Source organism: Artemia franciscana, chromosome 16 (genome assembly GCF_032884065.1).
Source record: "Artemia franciscana chromosome 16, ASM3288406v1, whole genome shotgun sequence".
In the NCBI taxonomy this organism is placed as follows: Eukaryota; Metazoa; Arthropoda; class Branchiopoda; order Anostraca; family Artemiidae; genus Artemia; species Artemia franciscana.
Genome location: NC_088878.1, coordinates 24,556,857 through 24,577,285, shown reverse-complemented (window position 1 = coordinate 24,577,285; position 20,429 = coordinate 24,556,857). Strand labels below are relative to the sequence as shown.

At 36.4% G+C, this 20,429-nt stretch overlaps 2 protein-coding genes across 2 annotated transcripts in view; one reads left to right on the top strand and one right to left on the bottom strand.

Moving 5' to 3' along the window:
• LOC136036918 (protein furry homolog-like) overlaps positions 1-13,907 on the bottom strand; it is a 94,333-nt gene extending 80,426 nt beyond the window's left edge. Inside the window, exons 1-3 of the mRNA XM_065719298.1 lie at positions 13,790-13,907; positions 10,698-10,745; positions 388-537 (exon numbers count right to left, since the gene is read on the bottom strand). Coding sequence (XP_065575370.1) covers positions 388-537; positions 10,698-10,745; positions 13,790-13,808 — 217 coding nt within the window. The 5' untranslated portion in view covers positions 13,809-13,907. The remainder of the gene's footprint in view (positions 1-387; positions 538-10,697; positions 10,746-13,789) is intronic.
• LOC136037259 (protein furry homolog-like) overlaps positions 1-20,429 on the top strand; it is a 195,141-nt gene that overhangs the window by 124,199 nt on the left and 50,513 nt on the right. The window lies entirely within an intron of this gene.

The following is a 20,429-nucleotide window of genomic DNA, read 5'->3' as shown; positions in this document are numbered from 1 at the left end:
TACCGACACCACCATTGTGTCAAATATATGAATGTTTTTAAGGTGACTAGATGCTCTTTCTAATAGGTGTCCTCAGAAGAAGAAAAGTGGCCAAAGTAGAAAAAATATGAGCTTGTCTGCACTGCCTTGGTTTGGTGAAGCTTGATGGAACATAGCTTGGCTGCATTCCTATACATCCTACCTGTTTCATCCTCGTGTATTATATATCCACTCTCTATATTGTAAAAGTAAATTGGTAAAAATTCCATCTGGATTACAGTTAAAGCCAAGCGAAACAGAAAAGTATACAAACGCGAAATAAAAAATAGGCGAGTCACTTATTTACGACGATAATTTCTAAGAAGAACTGATGAAACGACAAGATATCGCGATTAAAGCAAACATTACCATTAATAGTTACATCATCTATTTCTTCAACGGATTCAACAGCTCCTTCAACAGGGATATATCCGTCTTCAGGCACTGGAGTTGCAGCAAGCTCACAGTTGTCGCTTAAGGTAATACTATCTGACTCAGCTGATATTCCATCAGGTTGGTCTGTAAGAAACAAAAGCGATAAGTGGCTAAAATATAAAAATCAGAAAAAAATTACTTGTGTTGGGAGCAGCAAAGAAATAAAAATTTGCGTAGTAATACAATTCTTTCATTTAAAAAAAAAGGATAAAGATCCTCCTGAACCATTGCTGGCGCAAAGGGCGTCGAGTCGACGGTTCGGTTGCTGAGTGTTTTTTACAGGAACAAGTAGCAAGCTTGTCGCCCAAGCTTGTCTTTCATTTTAGCAATCTTAATTTCAACATTTTAATAAGTATACTTGGACACAAAGAAAGGACTCCCCTAACATTGTCCCAATGGACCCTCTCTGGAAAATTTTCAAGTAAAAGCTAAATATGAGATAAGATAATATTTATTTTCAAAAGACTATCACAAGCTCTAAGAGCCGAATTCGCTTTATATATCACGTAAAAGTAAAGAAAACAAAATTTCAAATTATAACAAAAGTCAACTTAACACACTCAACATGTTACATTAAGTCAAATAAACAGTCAACACGTTAAAATCAAAAAAGTTTAAATTAAAAAGGCAAAATCATCAAAGATAAAGGGCGAATCGGAAAGCTTGACAATTGCTGAAGGGGTTAAAATACAAAAACATTACAAATAAACAAAATAAAAACGGCAATAGATGAGAGGGGGAACATTTGTGGCGATACAACATCAACAGGAAGAGAGACGAAGGAATTAATTTTGTTAAGAGTAGAATCACGAATGATTATTAAGATGCTCCAGAATAAAGGGTATAAAACTTTCACGAAACCTGTCTATAACAGCATAGATCGGACAGTAATTTTGGATTGCTAAGGAGGCTGACCGGGGGAGTCGGGGTCTAATGGGATTGTGAAATTCAGGGAGTAAGTCCTCAGTACGGGATTAGAAATGACTGATTTAGCGAAACACAAGCACAATTTTTTCCTCCTTTCTTTTGAGGTGGTAATGCGTGCAGCTTTAAGGAGGAACGCTTATTGAATTTTGCTTTTGGACCGACTCAAGTTAGTCACTAAATTCACTTGAAAGTTGCGAATGCGAGACCAGATATGCATATTCCAATAGCGGCTTGACAAAGGATAAGTAAACACAGAGAGAATGTATCTTAGGAAAATTATATTTGTGCAGGCAGATCAAACATGGATAGTGAAACATTTGCTTGTTTAACAATGTTGGAAACATGCGTGTCCCACTTAAGACCATTAGAAATCGTGACACCAAGGAGTTTAACATGTTTCACGAGCATATAGATTCTTAGATTCATCCGATCATTGGGTCAGGATTTCATCGGGGTCACTTTTAATATTCCTATGACATACTTTAAGGATCGACAAGTCATCCACATATTTCTATCTTTGGGGGAATTCCTTGCCAATATCGCTAATCATGACACGAAATAAGAGTGGTCACAACAAAAATGCTATTTACTAGTATTTACCACTCCTTTAAAAACCCTCTCCACTAGAAAATTAATCTGATTGTACCCTCTTCTTCTTTTTTATTTGGATTATTAATTAAAAAAATTAACTGATTGCATCCTCTTCTCCTTCTTATTTGGGTTTTTATTTAGAAGTTTTCACATGCGGGTTGCTGCAGCTAAGATCGAATTTTCAGCCCCGCATTACAAAGCTGAGATCAATACCACTGCGCCACTAGAGAACTGATTGCCTCCTAATGTTCAGACTCACATGCGTTGTGGCTGTTCTTAATGTCCAAACATATCCAATTTGGATAAGCATTCAAACACAATATGCTGATAGAATAAGCCACAGACTCTTTGTCCCCAATATCAGTCAAATGCCCGACAGAGTACTAGCTGATTTTCTTTTATTTTTTTATGGGGGCCATTTCAGAACTCTAAAATAGGCAATGGCAGTTAACATTCTTCTATGTGATTTTAATTATTAAGATGGTCAACTGACAAAAAAAGGTTAATTACTGTACGCAAAAACGCGCTTTTCTTTTTCTTCCGAAACTTGTGATCAACAAAATTGCTGGTCGGAGACATTATTCAGATGGTCGTGTCTTTGACCAGCTTAAATTTTAGTCCAACTTAGTTTGTATTCCTAAATATTTACTTAAATACGAACTTACATCCCGCAGCTTTGCGAAAGATCGAAAATGCCACGAGAAAAGCGACTCTCAGGAAAGAATGGAACAATGCGCGCTGGTTATCATAGACCTAGCAAGTGGAGGAACTAGGGAGCCAATACCCTTTCCGGGTAAAATATGGGCCCCCTCCCCCGACAACTTAGTGATATTCCTTAAGATCTTTGAAAAAGGTAAGTTTTTTTGGCACCAGCTACCCCCGCCCAAGAAATGGGAGCTTTACGCCGATAGACCCAGATACTAAGATATCCACAATTTTCAGCGTATTTTGTCAGAAAAATTTCTCATTAGGTCACTGGGGTCATTGTTAGTTCGGCAAACTCTCCTGCCTCCCTCTGCTCACGAATACTGACCTATTTTACCCTATGAAATTTGTTTTACTGATAAAATTTACTTGTTTAACCCTATATTACCCATTTGCCCTAGATAACTTTGTTTTGCCCGATAGAAATAAATATTTTGAGAAAGAGGGCGATATGTATGCAGAGAGGACAGAATCAAATGATTTTATAATCAAAAGCTCCAAAACTTACACTCCCATAGCATGTGGAGATTTGAATTACTCCTACTCCTTTTTGGTAAGGAAATTTTTCTCTTTGGCACAGTCGGCTTTGAGTCACTTTTATCCAAACTGAACGGGGCCAGATCATTGAAAGACAAACTTATTCTTGGGAAACTAAAGGGCATAGAAGAACGTGAATCATCACTCGAGTCTGAACCTTTACGCCTTATCCATTTGGGGCTATAATCTCTCAGATGGTTCATTCTAAATTCAGTGATAATAATAAAACTGTACACTGAATATCATCATGGCAAGCAAATTGAGTAGCCTATAGTTTTATTCAAAACTAGGATCCATATATATAAATATAAAGGCTACTTTTCCAAAACAAAATCCCACGAGAAACTTTGGGAGAGAACTAAACTACAAGGAACTCTAACAAAGGGAATCCTTAAAAAAAGCACTTATAATGACTCTTACTTGGCGTGTGATACTGATTTGATCCCGGCGTTTGAAAAAAAAGCATCTTCTTATCAGTTCTTATGCAAAGTCATGAATAAGGTGACAGATAAGGTTCGGTTTCATAACCTAGCGTTAAGAAAACAGTCATTTTTAGGAAACTAATTAATAGCAGGATTTATGCTTCTTCAACGAATTTTATTACATCCCTACACTGTACCTAATATGGGTAGATGACCTCATCCTAAGAGGTAATATCGTAATCTGGATATAATTTTGACAGATTATGCAAACAAACTATTACAATGTAACGCATTTGTTTACATATTCATGTTCTATTGTACTTCCTTTTCTCATGGTTATAACAGTAGCTAAAGAGCAATTCACGGCTGATAGTAGTCGGGATTAAAAGACTTGTAGATTATTATTTCATGAATGTACCTAATGACGGGATCCGGGAACTGTTGAGACATAGACTAACTTTAGAAATCGGCTTTATAACTTAAAATTCCCCGTACTATAGGGGAATAATATTCCAGGAAGCGAACAGATTGCAAGAGAAATGATTATTTTACTACCCGACTCAGAAAAACTTGCTAATTCCAAATATACAAAGTTTGTTCATTGCAGAAATTCGCGTTTCCATATATGGGCGAACAAAAACAAAAATTGATGTCTAGAAAAGGGCAATTGTGAAAATCCTTTTCATTTGAGCGTAAAACTAAAACTTAGTTTTTTTTTAGGTTGAGGTTGATAAAAGGATGGGAAATTTGTGCTCCCGTGTAAAGGCGAATAACAACAAAATTGATATCTAGAATAGGATATTAAATCACAGTGATTGCGAAAATCACCTTTATTTGAACGCAAAACTAAAAATAAGGTTTTTTAAGGTTGGGGTTCGATTAAGGAGGTTTCATTCATGTTTCCAACAACAAAATTGCTATCAAAAATAGGGTTCTATATCATAATTATTATGAAAGTCACCTTTATTTGAAAGTACAATTAAAAGTTTCATTTATCATTATAGGTTGAAGGATGAACAGGCTATATAGCAAACTACTCTTAAACTTTAAATCATCGATATGAATTGTATATTTGCAAAAAAGAAACAGTTGAAGAGTCAGGAAAGCCTGATTTGATAGAGAAAGGTGCAGTCTCGGCGAACGAAGTAAGTCGATCAATGAAGAGTGAAGAAGTCACAGCAGTCATTGAAGCAGGCAGGCAGGTCTAGCTACACAAACAAGAAATCTATTGAACAGTACTTGTCATTGTCGTCGCAGGGGAAACAAAGTCAGACACGAGAATTTTCTCGTTTATATGGAAACTTCAATTTCCAATCCGATTGTCTCTTACGCTCTACGCCAGTTACCCCTGACATAAGGAAGAAGAAAGAAGACCATTTCAATGTTAAAACGAGAGATTTTGAAATACACTAAGAGAGGTTTGTGGAAAGAGAATTGACAACTGGTCAAGAGTAGCAATGACAAAAATTCTTGCTGCTACTGCCGATTTGCACGCTGCTGATGTAGTTTGCCATAAATCCCGCTACTCAAACTTTCTAACCGAAAGTAACATCCCCAACAAGTACAGCGGGATTCCTTCACAGTCTGGAAAACGAAAATCTCGTCGACCTTATAACTTGAATCAGAACGAAGCGTTCGAGGAAGTTGTCAAGTTTTTCCAGACTAACGATGATGATAAACTAACACTGTTTGATCTAGTTAGCAAGATGAACGAGCTCATGGGTGACTCAGAGGATTCTTCTGGATATATTGAAAGATGCATGAGAAAGAAGATACGAGAGAGATTAGGCGAAAGTGCAGTATTTACATAGGTAAACGGCAGACAGAACATCATTACGCCAAGAGCCACGGTTCATGACATTCTCCACGAGTGTTACTTTAAAGCCAAAAAAAAAAATTAACGTAGAACTGGAAAAGGAAGGTATTGTCCGAGCTGCAGTAGCTATCATCAAAAGTGATGCCAAAGGTATTAAACAACACATGCATGTATATCTTAATTCTGGAAACCTCGGGAAAAACAAACGACATCAAATACCTACCTTCATCTTTGCGACTTTTTCTCCATACTCTGTTCGTAGGAGACAGAACAGACAGGAGGGTTGCGTCAATAGGTCAGTGCACGTTACAAGTCGTCGACCAAAGGCAATCGGACCACCTCTTCATATTGGATTACCTGTCCTGTTGCATCATGAGTTTAAGCTGCCTCTTTTTAAGTGGCATACTTTGTGCTATGGGTGTCAGATCATTATATTACAAGACGAAGCTCTTGGAGCGTAAGATTTCGGTATCTGACAGCACAAACATTAAAGAACTGAAAGGAACTTCTTTCATACAGCACATAGCTGGTAACGTCGGTCACAGCGTTCGAACCCTTGATGGTAACGACACTTTTCACGGCATGGGCATTATTGTTTCCCTGACGCCACTGTTGAGGTCTTGAACAGTACCTGAGAGGAAAAAGTTTGCAAAGTCAAGGCAGATAACTAAACCGAACCGAATTCCCATTAAGTATCTCAGACAGACACTGCGACAAACTAACCTTCTGTACAATCCGCTACCACGAGCTTCGATTCTGGATCCGTCAAAATATTGCAACTTGCTACGAAATATGTCAAAAATTTTTTCCTTCACCCTCACCTAGAGCTTTGAGCGAGCTGTATGTTGATACGTAGCCAGGTTCTTACACAGAAAAAGCCTCCATTCTCTTCATACCCATGATAGATATGAAACCAAGTGATCCCATTTGTATATACTTCACAATCAGCTTCGTTTGTGAACAGTGTTCCAGATACGGTGCTACTCCAGTACTGACTTTCGATCAGTCCCTTTACTGAAGAGCTCTTACCATTATTGCTGCCGATACGGATGCACTTCTTGTCAGAAAAAGCGTCCTGCGACTGTGTGGCTTCCACACGCTCATGAGTAACGTTGGGACCGTTGGACAGATTATGGAAGGATCTGGACTTCAAGACATGTTGGAAATAATATACAATCGGATTTGAAGTTGAATATTCCAAATAAACGGGGGATTCTCGCCTCTGACTTTGCTTCTCCTGCGATAACGATGACAAGTACTATCCAATAGATTTCTTTTTGTGAAGCTAGACCTGCACGACTTATGGACAGGATCCCCAATAAGTTTTGTGAAATCTTGTGAAAGTGTATTGGACCCCTATTTTTCTTGTTTTCCTTATGTTAAAAACCAGCATGAATTATTAATTTTTTTTTTAATTTGACACTTAAATCAAGCTTTAAAAATTTTAAAGCTAATTAAAACAGTTTTAAAACTCCTTAATAAATTGTAGTTTTTCCCAAATTATTTGGGTACAAATGCCCCATTTGCTCCCCTCAACGATGCCACTGTTCCCTTCCAATCACTTTAGATTCTTAAAATGACACTAGAACTTTAAACTTAAAATCAAGTAAGCCCTCTCCAAAGTTTATATGACCATCGTTTCATCTAAAGTGACTCTGGAAGAAAATAAATAAATAAACAATATTTGAATTTTTATGGCTCTTTACCATAGCCAACGCTACAGCATTGCCTCTGACAAACAGGTGAGTAAAAACTTACAATTTACCTTTTAACAAACATCCAAAATTACCTGAGTGAATATGGAGCAATTTTTCAGGGTGAATTTTCCAGGGGGAGAGATTTCCTCAGGGAAAATTTTCCAGGGGTATTTTTCCGGAATTAAGGTCTAGACCCCATTAAAATGTTAAAAATTTGTTGTTTTTTTTAAATTGAATATAAAAAAAATTCTAGCAAAATAAAAAATATCTTGTAATACTATCAATACAACAAAATCCATACAGTAAAGATCAATCCTGAAAAATCAAAGTTATCTGCAACTTTTCAGGCTAAGTATGAGTTATAACTTCAGTCCATGTTACGTATTTATTAAAAGTTCCTATGTATTTATTAAAATGTTTCTATTTAATTAAAAGAATTATTAGCACTTTTGCAGCAATAATCTTTTTTCGTTTTACTTACTTTGAGCATAAACAATCACTATATTGAAAAGAACTGATTAGTTTAGAGGGAGGAACGTCTCAAAGGAGAAACTTTGTATTAATGCCCATCCACAACAAAAGTTATCAAGAGACCTTTGTAAAAAAAAAAAATAAAGCTTGAAGCTTTAAAACCAACAAATGAGAATAAAGAGCAACACCAATAATCTTCTCTGTAAGGCCTAAAAAGGTATTTTAGCATGAAGTTGAAGGTAGCTCGTTGAATACTTGGCGAAAAATCCGCAGTGTTATAGGTCATAGCCCTAATAATTCAACTTCTGAAGTGATGACAAATGAGACCATAGATGTAGACGGTTTATCATGAATTTCTGAATCATTTTTCTTCAATAGGCTTAAAAACAGCCAATACTATTTCTCCATTTTCAGAAGATCTACCTTTTGGACCCACTTTGCCATCCCCTATTGATCTATCGTTGCTTTTAAAGAAGATTACCATGGACAAGCAAGGGGGAGACCAAAGATACCATGAAAAGCAGTATTTCCAATAGCAATCTGGTGAGCCAAAAAAATCTGAATGCATTTTTTTCATCAGTGTCTATTGTTCTAGCGCCATTAATTGAAGATCGTTTCTAACAGGGACACAAAGGTAAGTGAAGATGAACAAGTGACGTTGGGTAACAAAAAGATTGATCAGGTTGGCAGCTTCACTTACCTTGGTAATATTATTAGTAAAGATGGTGGGAACATGAAGATGTTAAAAGTAGAATAGCTAAGGCTCAGGGTGTTTTTTCAGTTAAAAAAAGTTTGGAAGAATAGGAAGATAAGTCTGCAGACCAAGATTAGATTATTGGAAGCTACAGTGATGACATTAGTCAAATATGGCTCTGAAGCATGGGCACTCCAAAAAGCAGACGAAAATTTACTAGATGTTTTCCAGAGAAATTACCTACTGATTGTTCTGGGTACCCGGCTGACTGACCATATTTCAAACAGTAGGCTGTATGAAAAATGTGGTTCAATCCCACTTTCTAGGGCTATAATGAAAGAAAAGTTGAGATGGCTAGGCCACATTCAGCAGATGAAAGATTGTCCTTTTTGGCCAACCGTCTGGGGCTACATAGAAAGCAGCTCGTCCTCGTCTGGGTTGGGAGGATGTTATAAATAAAGATTTAAAGGAAATGGGAACTTCCTGGGAGGGTGTAAAGAGGGGGGCCTCGAATAGATTAGGTTGGAGGAGGAGCGTGCGTAGCTGTGTTGGTCTCAGGCGGCTTGGTGTTGTAGTGAGTTATTAGTAGTAGTAGTAGTAGTCTTGTCCAGCTAAAAAAATGTTTTAGGAGTCAGTTAACCCATTTTCTTAAGAAATTTGATTTACTGAATCTTACTCAGTTTTGGTTCCGAAGGAATAGGAAGACAGCAGATGCATTGATATTTTGACTGGTGTAATTAATATACCTTTAGACAAAGGACTTAAGGGTAATGCAGTGTTTGTAGACCAAATGAAGGCAATTGAAGTGGTTGACCACGGTCTAATCCTGGAGCATGTAAGGTGTAAGGAATCCAAGGTAAAGCTTTTGATCATACATGGAGTTTCCTTAATAGCATTTAACAGTTATTAGAGATGGATTGTATGCAATCTAAAGCGTGTCTATTTGTTGTGATGTCCAAAAGGGATCTGTTCTTGTTCTGATTCTTTTAGTATTATCCATTATATGCCTAATAGCATCCCCAGTTGGTGTTTTAGTGGTAGTTATATGATTAATAGTCCCTGGAATGAAACACTGTCATTATTTACTGATGACACTGTAGCTATCACCACTGCAGAGGCAAAAGAATTACTAATTACGCTGATGAAAGGTAATGATAATAGGCTACATTCTTTTAGAGGTAAACAGGCTTAAGATTAAAATTGGCAAGTCAAATTCTTTCTTTCTTTTCAGTCTCCAGTTTTGTATTCTTTGATTCAGGAAATTGTAGCACAGGGTGGAATTTTAAAGTGTATATCTTCATCTAAATACTTGGAAGTTAATATTGATGAAATTTTATTGTTCAAGTACCATGTATAGTCTGTTTGTAAAATTGTATCCTGTAACCTAAGTATAATGAGAAAACTGAAGCATTTTCCCCTGTATTTGTCCTATGTGTTCTCTATTTTTCCTCTATACATCTGTATTTACAATATTGTAGTAGTAGTACTTTACTAGCTTGTTTTTGTTTTTTTTAGGTAACTGGGCTGATGGAAATATATGATGTAAAATAACTGAAAGAAGATTAGTCTCTGTTGGTAAAAAATGAAGTAATTTTAATAGCAAATTTTAATTGTTTGGCTAGCAACGCCTCTTCCCATGACCCTGGGGTTTGGTGCAGAAACTCTATGAGCAAGTAAGGATATTGCCAGCTTTTGAATTATAAAAATTATACAAACTTTGTTTATGTTTAGACTATAACATGAAAATAATCTTTCATGTTTTGATGGTTTAGCAAATTAAGAGAGCTTTGATCTATGATTACAACACTCAATCTTCAACAAAGATTAACACTTTGTTGGTTGTTTTGACATTGTCAATGTTTTTGTGCTTCATATGCTGATTAAGGGTCATAACTATACTGACCAGAACAAAAAAAATATTTGTGACATTTCCTCATTTAAGAGTGTAATTATAGAAGTACTTTATAGAAAGCACGAATTTTAGCTGTTTATTTTCAGAGGGGGGGGAGGGGCAAATGAATAAATTAATTATTATTATAGCCTCTTGGGATAGTAATAGAGCAGTACATTTGATGTAATTGTTTTGTTGTAAGGTTTGTAGGATTTAGTAAACCCCTCAGACAAGTTTTTACTTCTTGGGATGGCCTTTAAACTGTAGCTGTTGCTTGTTTAATATAACAAATTTATCTTACCCTCTCTCTAATGTGGTTTTATTAGTACTAGGAATTAGCTAGTGCTAAATGTTAAAAAGCTCAGCTTGTTTAATATATTTATATTTGAACATTATAAAGCAGATTTAAAAACAGAAAGCATCTTTATTAAAATCAAGTGCTTCTAAAACCAAATTTGCTGAAATAGTACAAAATGAAAAAAATAATCCTCACCTGGCATTACATCTTCATTCCCCTCTGAACTAATTGGTGGCTGGGCCTCTGGAATAAAAAAAAAATATTTCAATATTTGTCATAAAAGGAGCTGAAATGGAAACAAATCTTGATTTCTTTCCTTTAGTATTGGACAAAAAAAAATTCTTTTTTTTACATATTCTTAGAAATGTAACAGATAAAGAAGCTGTCCCTCTCTCTCTCTTTACTTCAATAATAGGACATACAATAGTTTAGTGCTAGACAGAATACCAAAAGACTAATTCTATACCATTGCACAACTGAATGGTGACACTATTGACAGTGCTGGTACTGATGTAGCTGACTATGATTAGTTACTTAGCACAGTTGAAAACCCTGTCCCAGGTTCTTAAGTGTGGTTTGTGAGATTAGAAATCCAGCTTTGGTTCCTTTTAGGGTGGTAAAATCCATTTAGGATTTTAAATTAGGGTGGTAAAATCATTTTAGGGTGGTCTGTATTTACTGAAGATGGGTACTAAATAAATGACTGGTCCTCAGTTTGCAAATGCATTTCTTTTTTAGATGTTGGGCATCAAAAAAGGCTTTTAGCATGGTTACTTCTATATTTGCCAAAGATAATTTATTGAGTCCTTTGACTGGTCCTCATTTTGTAAATACATTTACTTTTACATTTTAGGTTCCAAAAAAGGATCAGATTCAATTGACTTCTAATAGGAGATGTTTGGCAAGTTAAGTTTAAATCACTTTCTATTTCAGCAAACTTGTTTGAGATGGTTCTTGATGGAGAAGGATTTCTTTTTTAGGCTATGAGGATTTATATTTTATGAGCTATTGTTTGTTGAAGGTAAGCAAGAGATTGGTTGTATCTGTTTGGAAAAATAGTGAGTAGATACTTTATCTATTGTTAATTTAATTGGTAAAATTCTACTGTAGTGACTTTTGGCTATCTTGGAAAGGGGTTAGGTTGGGAAAATGAAACTTTTGAGGATGGGTCTACAGACTGAAGTATATCCCAGGAAGGTATTTTGAAGTACCCACCTCCACTCCTTGTCCCTCTAGAAGGCCCTGAAATTTGCCTACATGACAGGTCTGAATTGAAATTTTGACAAAACAACATTTTACCTTAATTTTCAGTTACCAGTGGCTTTTTCTCTGCCTTCAGTCCTGAAAATGCAATTCATATTATTTGAGTAGAATTCTGAGCCATATCAATGTTTTTTTTTTCAAAATTTAGGAAATGTATTTGCATATCTTTAAAACCTTATAAATTGGGATTGAGCAAAGTTGTGAAGCTGAAAAAAATTTTGTTGTACTTCATTCAAGCAGAAGATCTATTTTACAAGGTATCACTTTTATAACACAAATATTTCTAAAGGTCATCAAAGGTTAGGACCCTCTAGAGGGAGAGGGAGCAGAGATAGGTACTTCAAAATACCTTCCCATGACATACTTTAGCCTTTAGACCCATCCCTGAAAGTTTCATTTTCCTAACCTAACCCCTTTCTGAGATAGCCAAAAGTCACTAAAGTAGAATTTTACCATTTAATCACGCTATGAATAATAGCCTTGTAATATATTCTATTCCTAGTCAAGGGTGTAAAAATGCTCCAAGATTTGGTAAAATTATGACAGTTCATATAACTGACTTACCAATAAAGTGAATAAAGCACTTGATGTCTTTTATATTCTTTACAAATATAATAATTGCTTAGAAGTTAATTGCTAGAAGTGATTATTATATTCATAAAGAACATAAAAAAAAGGCATTGAGTGGTATGTTGACTTTATTGGTAAGTCAGTTATAGTTTAGGCTATTTATCTGTATTTAATTTTTTGTAAACAAATGAATATGAATCTTTCTTTCTTATTTGTGCAATAATCCATATCAGTAATGGTCTACAGTTAGGCCTAGGCCTACTAAAAAAAAACATTATGAAATTCAAAAACAACTTTAAAAATCTTAAAATACTTATATCATTCCTAAAAGCACTTTAAAATGTTTGGTAAAATTTTAGTTGAGTGACTTCTTGCTATCTCAGAAAGGGGTTAGGTTAGGAAAATGAAACTTTCAGGGATGGGTCTACAGGCTAAAGTATATCCTGGGAAGATGTTTTAAAGTAATCACCTCTACTCCTTCTCCCTCCAGAGGGCCTGAAATTTGCCTACATGACAGGTCTATACCTATTGAAATTTTGACAAAACTACATTTTTCATTACTTTTCAGTTACCAGTTGCTTTTTCTTTGCTTTTAATTCTGAAAATGCAATTACTATTATTTGAGTAGAATTCTGAGCCATATCAATGTTTTTTTTTTCAAAATTAAGGGAATGTATTTGCATATCTTTAAAACCTTATAAATTGGGATTGAGCAAAGTTGTGAAGCTGAAAACAATTTTGTTGTACTTCATTCAAGCAGAAGATCTATTTTGAAAGGTTTCACTTTTATAACACACATATTTTTGAAGGTCATCAAAGGTCAGGGGTCTCTAGAGGGAGAAGAAGTGATGGCAGGTACTTCAAAATACCTTCACAGGACATACTTTAGTCTGTAGACCTATCCCTGAAAGTTTCATTTTCCTAACCTAATCCCTTTCTGAGATAGCAAGAAGTCAATCAACTAGAATTTTACCACATGTTTTACTTTAACATCCACCTGCTAAAGTAAAAATATATATCCCATTCAGACCTATATTCCATGGGTCTTGCCATATGTTACCATTTAGTTCAAACATAGACTATTTAGCAGGAAAAAAGCTAGGCTAGGTTAAATAAACCAAGAAATAAAAAAAACACATGGAGAATACCCATTAGGGTGGGGGGTTGTAAGTATAGTGAAGTGCTTGCTCTAGGCCTAATCTTAAGTAAGTACTTAAGATTTTTTGTTGTTTCCAAAATATTACAGTTTCTTTGGTTGGACCTAACTGCAGACTAACACCTCTATATCTAATAAATACGTCGGCTACTATAAATTGTGAAAATGCTGCTGTCTGATTATGGTCTATTTTTTGACATTTTCTTCTTGCTCAGGGCAGAGCCCATTGCTGCTCCCTATGCCCATGTTCCATTCTGAAATAACATTAACTATTTATACTTGTTTGTGCCATATCTACCTTTGAAATCTGATGACATTTCGCCACAGTTTAGTTGCCCGAATAGGTTTCAGTTTAGCTTAGGAAATTTCCTATCTCAGTTGGACCGAAATTTCCTATTTAAGTTTGATACCGAAGTGTCATCTATTTTATAATTTATTTTTACCTAAGCAGCGCATTAGCGCTGCCTAAGTAAAGAGCGATGTGGGCACAATGTATTATTTTTTTTTTTTTTTAACCAGGGTGCTTCCTATAGAAGCAGTTGTGGTGCGAAGTTCTGAACGGGCTCATTACAAATTGGAAGGCTAATACCATCTTTAATAGTCGAGAGCGATTGCAGGGTAACTAACCCCCCTCCTACGCCCACCATTTCCCCAAACATATACAATCAAAGTTTTGAGATTGCCATTGTAGTTAAAAATCTGGAAATTTGTATTTTAGGATGACAATCCCCCTAGAGCCCTCAGGGTAAGTGTTGAAAGTTATGCCCTTGGGTATATAAGGTTTATATAGAAAGGGTGATCCTGTAAACTTCAGAGGGGGCTTAATGGATAGCTAATCAGAAGTTTCTGTACCCTTTTTGAGATTCAGAGCGATGGAAGGGTGGACACCGACCCCCTCCCCCACCCCCATACCTCGTATTTTCCCAAAATGCATCAGATAGAAATTTAAATTGGCCAATTGTTGTCGTAGAAAAGAGCTCATACGGTTGGAAATTGAAAGGGCTTCTGCCCTTTTTAATTGCCTTAAGTGATTGGAGGACAAGTAATCCTCCTCCTACGCCCACCATTTCTTCAAACACATCAAATCAAAACCTTTAGATACCTATTTTGTAATTAAAATGTCCAGAATTTTTTTCCGGTCTTTTGAACATGACACACACACCCCCACAGCCCTCAGGGCGTGGGTTGTAAGTTATGCCCTGGGGGCACATGAAGAGATTTGGTGAGAAGACAGCACTGAGGGTGAAAATGAATCTGAAAAGGTTCGGACTGTGATTGTTTACGACAGCTCAGACGGTTCTCGTGGGTAAGATAGCAAAAAGAAATGTGAACTAAGATATGATTTAGGTTGTAATTGGCAACTTTGTAGAAGTCATCTTCGAGGACCATTAGGGAGAAGGTAAAACCGAGTGCAGAGATTAGTGTGATGACTATGAGTGGTGGGAGAGATAATATGTGAAAGTAGCTGGAACAGCCAGATCATATCCACTGCATGAAATAAGATTTAGGGTAAAAGCCCTCTGCACTTGGACAGTGTGTGATCTTGGACAAATATTTTGACTCAAATGTATCTTCCCATAACAAGGTCAGCAGATTCTTAATCTCGGGCCTGATACAGATAGTTGGGATTGGCTAACTACAATCTTATAACAAAGACTATTTAAATATGATTACTAGTTTCACAACACATGTCAGTGATTGAATCTGCCCATGATTGAGATACTTCAGTTTTAAGATTCTTTGTCCAAGATTGGGCAGTAGCCTATTTTCCAATATTAGACTCAAGTTAAAAATTTGCAATTACAATTAGGCCTCTACTTTTAACTGTATGTGCGTTTAAAATAGTTACCATTGTATATGAGTGAAATATTCAAACTAACAAAATTTTTATTAAGAAAATTATGACAGAGTAAGTAGAGAAAAATTAATATTCAAGTTGATATAATAGATATAATGGCATGTTAATAAATTGAGAGGGAGTAGTCAATCCGGACTTGTCCCAATTAAAGAGAGGAACGGGGCCACAATTATTGACAAGAAAAGAGTAAAAAGGAGAGATGGGCACAACATTTTGAGAATATGCAAACCACGATAGAGTTGCAGGAAACATATAGAGGAAAATGAAAAAGTTTGTTATACCTTGGATTTGAAGGAAGATTTGTTTTGCGAGGAAGATTTAGCGACAGTACTAAAAGGATTAAAAAATAATAAGGCATCAGGTGCTGATACTGTGGTGGTAAATGAGTTTCATAAATTTGGTGGCTCTGAGGTTAGAAATAAGCTACTGATGATTATGAATATGATTTTGAAAAAAAGGAAGTACCTAACGATTTTAGGAAAACTCTAATTAAACCACTGTATAAGGAAGGTGATTAGAGTGAGGGTCGTAATTATCAAGGCATTAGTCTTGTCTCTGTAGTTAGGAAATTACTTAGTAATATGATACTTTTAAGAATGAGAGATACCATAGATAAAATTATAAGAGAAGAACAGTGTGGTTTAAGAAAAGCTAGAGGATGTGTCGACAGAATTTTTACTCATAGCTTAATAGTTGAGAAGTGCCTTAGTTGTCAAACATCTTTGGTCCCCAGTCTTATAGATTTTGAGTTAAAAATATTTTGAAAAAATATTTTGAGTCTTATAGATTTTAAACGTTGAAAAGTCACACAGTGCCAACTATAGATGGCGTGTAGCAATAAGCAACAGCCAACTACAGCTGTATCACATTCAGGTGGCTTGCCAGTGCAGTGAGTTTTCTGTGGCAATAGTGTTAACGTCGAAAAGTCACACAGTGCCAACTACAGATGGCGTGTAGCAATAATAACAGCCAACTACAGGTGTATCACCTTCAGGTGGCTTGCCAGTGCAGTGAGTTTTCTGTGGTAATAGTAGTAACGTTGAAAAGTCACACAGTGCCAACTACAGATGGCGTGTAGCAATAAGCAACAGCCAACTACAGCTGTATCACATTCAGGTGGCTTGCCAGTGCAGTGAGTTTTCTGTGGCAATAGTGTTAACGTCGAAAAGTCACACAGTGCCAACTACAGATGGCGTGTAGCAATAATAACAGCCAACTACAGGTGTATCACCTTCAGGTGGCTTGCCAGTGCAGTGAGTTTTCTGTGGTAATAGTAGTAACGTTGAAAAGTCACACAGTGCCAACTACAGATGGCGTGTAGCAATAAGCAACAGCCAACTACAGCTGTATCACTTTCAGGTGGCTTGCTAGTGCAGTGAGTTTTCTGTGGCAATAGTAGTAACGTTCAAAAGTCACACAGTGCCAAGTACAGATGGCGTGTAGCAATAAGCAACAGCCAACTACAGCTGTATCACCTTCAGGTGGCTTGCCAGTGCAGTGAGTTTTCTGTAGCAATAGTAGTAACGTTGAAAAGTCACACAGTGCCAACTACAGATGGCGTGTAGCAATAAGCAATAGCCAACTGCAGTTGTATTACCTTCAGGTGGCTTGCCAGTGCAGTGAGTTATGTGTGGCAATGCCTTTATGTACCCTCATTAGAATTTTCATCTCATGTCTGTAATTATTAGCTTAGTCTTGATATATCAGTTTTTTTTACGGAAATCAGCTGTTTATTGTGTTGCGAGAGCAACACTTTAGTTTTGTAATAGTTTTTTTCTTTTTTGTTCCAAGCACCCAGATTTCACCTTATTCCTAGAAAGTGATAAGGGTCTAAACTCTACGTTTTTTACGGAAAGTGTGGACCTTGGGCCAGACTGATGAATATGACCTTGTATTTTGGAAAGCTTCGTTGAGCTCTTGCCTGGGGCCAAAAAGGATGGTTTTTGCTTGTCCTTTAGCCAGAGCCTATAGTGTTTGATGTGACTTTGAGTTTTATAGCCTATGTGAGAAAGAACTATCTTAATTTATGCAGTGGAGCTTTCGTTTCACCAAAACAATGTTTCTGCTTTCGAGTGGAAAGCTCTGTTCTAGCAGGCAAGAAGGCAGGCACCAGTTTCAAATTGAAGATGAGCTCAGATCTATAAAGGTTAAATATATGCGGCAGTTACTCGGCCCCACAGCCAATATATCTCCTTTGAATGAAAAATAGAAAAAAAATTACAAAAATAAAAAAGTGGGGACCAAAAGTGCTGCCGTCTATTGTTTTTACCCATTTCTGTTCGTGTGTTCAGCTGAGTTTATCGTTCGGTCTTTCGCACAAGGATTGCGGTAGAGAAATGGTATCAGATGTACCTCTTAAATTTTAGAAGTTCTCTCATTGATAAAGAAATTAGAGTTCATCCTTTGCTCCTTTAAGTGGTGACGTTAGAAACTTGGCTTACGGCAAAAAAGTCAACTTTTGAACTAAGACAGATAGATTTTTTTTTCGATGGCAGTCGATAGCCCTTAATGAGCTGACCAAAGTATATGTCATCCACTTTTTGGTAAAAAATCTCTTCATGAGATATACCAGTTTGAAAGTTTAAAGGCGTTGACAACTTCAATAGTAAGGTACACACTGAAACCAAAAATAGGCTGATTCAGAAATGGTATCAAATATGCCTCTTAGACTTTAGAAGTTCTTCCATTGCTAAAGAAATTAAAGTTTATCCTTTGCTCCTTTAAGTGGTGACGTTAGAAACTTGGCTTACGGCAAAAAAGTCAACTTTTGAACTAAGACAGATATATTTTTTTTTCGATGGCAGTCGATAGCCCTTGATGAGCTGACCAAAGTATATGTCATCCACTTTTTGGTAAAAATCTCTTCATGAGATATACCAGTTTGAAAGTTTAAAGGCGTTGACAACTTCAATAGTAAGGTAAAAATAGGCTGATTCAGAAATGGTATCAAATATGCCTCTTAAACTTTAAAAGTTCTTCCATTGCTAAAGAAATTAAAGTTTATCCTTTGCTCCTTTCTAAGTTCTGAGTGACGACGTTAGAAACTTGGCCTGGCAAAAAAGTCAACTTTTGAACTAAGACAGATAGATTTTTGTTTTCGACGGCAGTCGATAGCTCTTGATGAGCTAAACAAAGTATATATCATCCGTTTTTCGGTAGAAATATTCCTTCATGAGATATACCTGTTTGAAAGTTTAAAGGGGTTGACAACTTCAGTAGTAATGTATACAATGAAACCAAAAATAGACCAATACCAATTGTGAGACATAAAGGGGAGTTTTAAGTAACAGTCGGCTATTAGCTCATAACCATCTTTCGCAATGAGGGGTTCGCAACTTATGCTAGTTGGTGTACTTATTATTTGTTTCTGGTGTATTTGATGGTAATACCAATTTGGTTCCAGCGGTAAGACATGCAGGGGACTTGTAAGTGATAATCGGTTGTTAGGCTACAATTATCTATAGGCTTGCAACTTTTACTAGTTGCAATGAGGGGATTGCAACTTTTGCGAGTACCTAGTATAGTACATGGTGTACCTCGTATTTATTCTAAGATCCTTACAGATTAAGAACTTCAGCGTTTAGTCGAAGCGAGGAAACAAAATCAAAGTGTTGCTCTCGCAACACTTTACTCGGCAAAGCCTAACAATGGTTGCCGCAACACCTCACGTTGCCCATGCAACGTAGATCTGGTTATAATATGGTGTAATGTCATTTGGTTTTCATTTTTTCAAGCTTCATTTGCTGAGATTAAACACTTATTATTACAGTAACTTTACGAGTTATACTAATAACAGTAATTTTACTTTATTATTACACTGAGAAAATGCCAAGAAATGCCAGAAAGTAGCAGGCATTGGTGTTTTTTTATGACACTTACCGTCAGTTTTCACTTTTATAAGTTGCCCATACCTCTTTACACAGTGAAATAAAGGGCATACTTAATGGAACTAGTCTCAAAGCACATGATTATCCGCAACAATATAATTTTAAGTTGTTTTTTCGCTTTTGGAACATTTTAAAACCCTGGGCTACACTTTACTAAATGACGATCAAATAATACACGCAAAGTAAATTGATAAAAATGACAGGTCTAAATTTAGCACCCAAAGGTTGCTGGTCTTGACCACTTGAGAAAGAGATTTTAAATTTAATTTGGTTCGGGAATTTTAAACTGTCCTAAAAAGAATACATAATTCATATTTGAAACGACACCTTAGAAATTGGGCGTTAGCTACCAAAAACTTCCCTCTGAAACATGTGATTTTGCAACAACCCTAATTTATCGCAGAATCTGGTTGCCTCTTTGTCATTACAGGTTATATTCCATATCATTAAATCACATTCTGATGCAGTGTACATTACTTGTGTTAGACATTCATTTATTTCCAATTGTGCAACTCGACTTTGATCAATAGAGTCACTGAGAATTGTAACTAATTGTTTAACATACTAATAGGGGCAGATCCGTGGGTTTGTTTTAGGGGCACGTGCCAACTCCCCCCCCCCCCCCACAGAATTCGGTTCCACTAATTACAGGGTTGAAGTGGCAAAAAATAACTTTCGGGGACCAAATTTCTATCAGTTCCCCCTCCACACATGAATTCTGCATCCGCCCATGGATGAGAAAACCTTGTTTCTGAGGAGATTAGTTCAGAGGTTAATTCGTCCATTCGCTTTCATTAGCATCCATTTTTCTCCTATTTTCCCAAATTAGTTTTAGTATTTTCTCAAAAATTTTCTGCCATAGTATGAATCTCAGAATATAAATCATGAATCTATAATACAAATCATAATATCAATCTATCCAAATGGTTAAGCACGCTGAACTTAATATCCTTTGTCCGTGAGGACAGGGGTTCGAATCCTGGTGTCGCTGTTTATTTAGTTTGCAAGGGCGGTCAGTGGCGTGATTCTGTAAACACAGCCAGAGTTGTACCAGTTCTAAACGGGTACCTGGAGAAACATAAGGAAGGTAAACAGGAAGGGTGTGCGAATGCACAGGATGGTTGTCCCTTGCACTTCCTGGCTGAAGGGCCATGAAACGAAGATCAGCATCGTCGATGGGGACTGTAAAGTCC